At 46.2% G+C, this 5,359-nt stretch overlaps 1 protein-coding gene across 1 annotated transcript in view; it reads right to left on the minus strand.

Moving 5' to 3' along the window:
- Window positions 1–1,595: 1,595 nt before the first annotated feature.
- Window positions 1,596–5,359, minus strand: part of KCNJ2 (potassium inwardly rectifying channel subfamily J member 2) — a 6,826-nt gene continuing 3,062 nt past the window's right edge. The window contains exon 2 of the mRNA XM_007454398.1: window positions 1,596–3,218. Coding sequence (XP_007454460.1) covers window positions 1,715–2,998 — 1,284 coding nt within the window. The 5' untranslated portion in view covers window positions 2,999–3,218 and the 3' untranslated portion in view covers window positions 1,596–1,714. The remainder of the gene's footprint in view (window positions 3,219–5,359) is intronic.

The following is a 5,359-nucleotide window of genomic DNA, read 5'->3' on the forward strand; positions in this document are numbered from 1 at the left end:
AGGGATCAGCTCGGATTCAATCATGAGTGTGCATCCATCAAGGGGAAAGGACCCTTTTAGATCATTATCTCCTTTACTTGTGAGTCTGTTAGAATTTTCATGGCTTTTGTTGACCCTAAGTTACTGAGACATTTTCATTCCTACTCTGTACCATTAGGGAAAAAAAAAAAAAAAAGCAATGCTCCCCTCGCTCCTGAATACTTGAGCTGATGACCTCCTGTATACTTGAGCTGATGAGCTGTGTCAAAATGTCTCTTCTGCATCTTCCCACCTTCCCACTTCGGCATTCACAGCCCCCTCGGATGCTGTAGGACTCAGTCCAGACAGCCTGATCGTAAGAGCCAGCCTAGAGGCCAGGCGTGGCATCTTTTGGAAGATGCAGTCAAGCTGAAGATGTACCAGCTGTCAGGGCAAGAAATTCAGCCACAGGGGTATAAACCTATTGATCTTTCAAGTTGGATGGCTCAGCGTCAAGGATGCCAACTCATTTCAACCTAGGTCTTGTCTTCTGGAACAAATTTTGGAATGTGCAAAAAATGGAAAAACCCAGAAAAAAATCTAAGGGCACATCACCGTCTCTCAACGTCGTATGCGTTCACCTGGCTAGCACCGCCTCGAAGGAAAGAAAAGATATTTATATCGTGTGCGTGTGAATTTTTCTTCCCCTGTCTTCTTCCTCCTATAACGTGAAAGTTACATGAAGGAACAGAAATGTAAAGCACGGCACTTACTCGACTGTGTGTGTGACGTTCTGTTTTCTGAATAAGGTGCAAAAGGAGAGGGCAGTTCATGGTCTTGCTGAGGTTCAAAGTTATTGTCTCTTGATTTCAAGGCAGCCATGGGGCTTTCTTTCCTTTTTAGTATAAGCTCCACTGTGCAAAAATGTGCATTATCTTTGGTATTTATTTTAGGTAGTCTAACTTAAAATTTGAGATCACCCATTAACATCATGGAGAAAAAAAAAAAAAAAACAATAACAACAACCCAGAGGCTACCATTTGGCTAGTGTTACATAATGCCCTTATGTAACTGGAAAGAGATTGACAGAGAGAGACAGAGAGACACAGAGAGACACAGAGAGACACAGAGAGAGAGAGAGAGAAATCAATTCTAGCAAACAAATTACTGGCCTCAAAAAAATCAGGCTCTCGTTTTGGCAACTAATAGCCAAATACTTGCCACTTTGAAGCGCATATCATGAGCTCTCAAGAAAGTTCAACACTGACTTTTTAAATTACACACAAGAAAAACTACACTGCACCAGTACAACGTGTGTTCGTGTAGTTAGCAGCTTTTCAAAAGTTAAGGCAGAGTTCTTGCCTTGAAAACATTTAAAAATGTGATGCCATTTAAAAACATTCTTGTTCCCTAAAGAGAAGCATTCTGGAGACGTCAAATACCCAACCAACCAAGGCTTGCCTGCAAGTTCAAGTTTGGTATGAAAAACACAAGACAAGACATAAACGTCCCATAACTTACTCTACAACGTGTTATGTGCCATCGGGTCACGGGGGGGGGGGGCAGGCATGTTTAGTGCTTTAGGTTCATCTCTGAGCCTACAGTCTTTCTTTGAAAGCATCGTGCTAATAGCCTCAGTCCCTCGTGGTCACTTGTCTCAAACCACCTCTTCACCGGTACCGTCGTCTGCGTAACTGCTTTGGGCCTTTGACCAACAGACTGCGTTTCAAAGTAACTATTCCCGAGGAGGAATCAGTCATATCTCCGATTCTCGCCGTAAGGGCCTGGGCTCTAGGGGGACACTTGCCTGGTTGTGAAGGTCTATGTCAGGGGGCGTGTCCGTACTCGTGCTCTCTGGGACCCCGTTTTCACTGTCTTCTTCCTCTTTGCTTGTGAGGGCAACCTCATTTTCATAGCAAAAGGAATTGGCGCTGGAGAGGATGTATTTCTTCTCCGCTAAGTCCCTGGCGCTACAAAGGGGAGTGTTGGGTACTTCGTAAGTCTTGTGGAACCTCGAATAGTCCACTTTGTAGTAATGCTTCTCCTCGAAGAGGACGGGCTCGTAGCGGTGGCCCCAGAGGATTTCGTTGGCCAGGTACGAGCTCCGGCACTGCGTGGTCATGGCCGTGGCTTCCACCATGCCTTCGAGTATCACCACGATCTCAAAGTCCGCGTTGTCGATGTCCTGTTTGCTCAAATCGTATAAAGGGCTGTCCTCGTCTATCTCGTGGACGATGGTGATGGGGGACACCAGAAATATGCGGTCAATGCCGCTGTCAAAGCCGACGTTGATGTCTATTTGATCCAGGGGGATGTACTCCCCTTCGGAAGTAATCCTGGATTTGAGGAGCTGTGCTCGCACGTGCGCTTCCACCAGGTGGCTTTTCCGAAGGTTGCCCACCCGCCACATCAGACAGAGCTTGCCATCCCTCATGGCGATCACGGCGTTGTGGCTGAAGACCAGGGTCTCGTTTCTCTTCTTGGGCTTGGCCATCTTGGCCATGACCGCGCCAATGATAAAGGCGTCGATGATGCAGCCCACGATGGACTGGAAGACCACCATGAAAACAGCCACGGGGCACTCGTCTGTGACGCAGCGGAAGCCGTAGCCTATGGTGGTCTGCGTCTCGATGGAGAAGAGGAAAGCGGCCGTGAAGCTGTTGACCTCGGACACGCACGCTTTGCTCTCCTTGGATGCGTCCAGGTCCCCGTGGAGCAGCGCTATCAACCAAAACACGCAGCCGAAAAACAGCCAGGAGAGAACGAAAGCCAGGCAGAAGATAACCAGCATCCACCGCCAGCGGATGTCCACACACGTGGTGAAGATGTCCGCGAGGTACCGCTGGCCCTTCTCGCCCACGTTGATGAACTGCACGTTGCAGTGGCCGTCCTTCTTTACAAAGCGGCTCCGGCACTGCTGTCGAGTGTGGACTTTACTCTTCCCGTTCCCAAAGCCATTGGCCACCGCCAGGGTGGCCAGCTTCATGCCGTCCTCCTCCGAAGAGACGATGCTGTAGCGGTTGGTGCGTACGCTGCCCATCACTTCTGCTGTGGACGCCAGCGCTTCTGCTTTGGAAAACAGTCTGAGTTTTTGCAAAACCCTTTGGAGAAACAGGTTTGAATGTTCAGTGAAGACCCACACACACAGAAAAGAAGGAGAGATGGGGGTCTCCAAGAGCCTTGAGGTTCTTTCTACCAAGGTCTCTCTCCTGGCGTGCAGAGTCACCTTAGTAACTCAGCTGACATCCAGAGAACAGGTCCTACCAAAAAAAAAGAGAGAGAGAGAGAGAGAGAGAGAGAGAGAGAGAGAGAGATCGTTCGTTACAAAAGAAGTCATGGAAAAATGAAGTCTATTCCCTAAGACAACATTTCCTAGCCAGACACAGGGTCAGATAGAGATAAGTGTCCTCTACGTTGAATTACTGGGTTTTTCGTTTCCTTGTAGCCCCAAAGAAATAGACAGAAAAGAAAATATTTTCTTATATTTTTTAGAAGCATGAAGTCATTAAACACAGAAGAGTTAGTCGTTTGTGACAGTCTTTCAGCTGAAATCTCAGGTCTCCCTTCCCCTATTTTTTGCCAGCGATCTGGAATATTCTACTTTACAGAGCTACCTCTCTCCTCTTATTCTCTTCCTTTGCCTTCGCTACTTGCCGGGGTCCCAGGTGATTAGGCAGAAGAAAGACTTTCTAACTCCAAGGTTTGCCAGGGAGCTTTAAGAACGCGGACATGTCGGGAGAGCATTTCGCATGAACGCAGAATGTTAATATTAATTGAACAGCAGGTGCATGTTGAGAGAATATGAGAGCCCTTGATGACAAGGTGAAATCCAAAAGCACCGACTATTTTGTTTAAAAGATAAAACTGAGCAGACAGCCCTTCTAATCATCTGAAAGGGATCCCAGTTTCTGGAGACCGTTTGGGCTTATTCCGTCACTTCACACACTGAAAGCAGCCACTAGGCAGAAACGCCTGATAACATCTCTGTTAGCGCAAGTGATTCTGACTTGAAGACACAAGTTTACTCTGGGGGATACAGAGAGATCCTGTTGCCTAGCAATGAGAGTCCTGAAAGTCTCTGGAGATGGGACTGTCACGTGTGATGACAGGCTAGGAAGTAAGCACCTTTGTGCCCAAGGACCAGGTCTTTAGCGGATTGACATAAGGCTGGAACTCATTTCGTGGAAATCCAAGTCTATGTTTTCCCAAACAGAGACGACTTTGCAGTAGTAAATCATAAGGGTCCCTCAGCTGATTTTTCACTTCCAGTGCCGCTGCTTGCTCTCTGTTCCTATGGAGAACGCACTCACCTTTACTTAATGAGAACGAACAGTAGTTTTCAGTTTTCTCCTCTTGCTCCATCTCTCCCCACCCCGGCCCAGGTAAAAACCACCCGTTGACTTTGACTTTCAAATTTTGCTCCAAAGAAACTCGTTTTTCCTGGACTCACAAAAGCCTAGGAGAAAGTCTAGGGTGTTTTGTTAACCAAATACAAATTTAAAAAATGAATATAGCACAGATCTGAGAAATAAAAGTGATGCTCGACTTCTCAAACCACCAAATCTCTCTCATGTATTAAAGGGGTCAATGAACAACAGATGGACAGGATCAGAAATTTGTCGAAGCCCTGATGACGAAGACTCCACTTTTTCTTTCTCCCCCCAAGCCACATTCAGATTAAGCACTTAACAGAACCACGTTCAGCCAAGCCAGCTGCAAACAAAGAAAGCAAATCATTGATCTGTTTCGGGCACCCCCTTAAAGAGAGGCAAGGTGCATTGTCTTTGAAAATGTCTTGTTACAGTCTTTTCACTTCTCCCTTTTTATCCAAGTTATTATGCAAGAATGTGCCCCAACACATTTTTCCTGAGATTAGTCATCTGTGAAAATTGCAATGTGTGTTACATTTTGGCAGCTTTTGACACCTAAGTGATGCCTGATTTGAAAGTGCCTTTGAATTACTTTATAAAAAGAAGTTGCTGTGCCTTCCCAGCCATCCACCTGCTTCAATGTTTTGTCTGCTTCCCCATGAAGTTTGTACTTGGACAAAAGAAACAAGACTCCTATTCCTCGGGGTTCTAGATCCTGGACACGGAGAGAATTTTTTTAAACAGTGATTTCAGCTCACTCGGCTCGTATGAAATTGCCAAGCATTTCTACACAAAAACAGAGATCACAACACGACACCGAATGCAGGTGCATTTTCCAAAAAAGGGGGGGCGAGGGAGGCCTCATTTAAATAGTGCTTGTATCCCTGAGCTCTGTGTGACTTCAGAATCTTATAAGCTGACACCAAGAAATTCCCTTTTCATGATTCAAAACAATCCTTCCATCTGAGTTACCATTAGGGCCCATGAGTAGACAGTCTCAAATTTCTTCTGACTTATTTCTGCACTCTTTC

This window comes from Lipotes vexillifer, unplaced genomic scaffold, assembly GCF_000442215.2.
Source record: "Lipotes vexillifer unplaced genomic scaffold, Lipotes_vexillifer_v1.1 scaffold518, whole genome shotgun sequence".
NCBI lineage: Eukaryota > Metazoa > Chordata > Mammalia > Artiodactyla > Lipotidae > Lipotes > Lipotes vexillifer.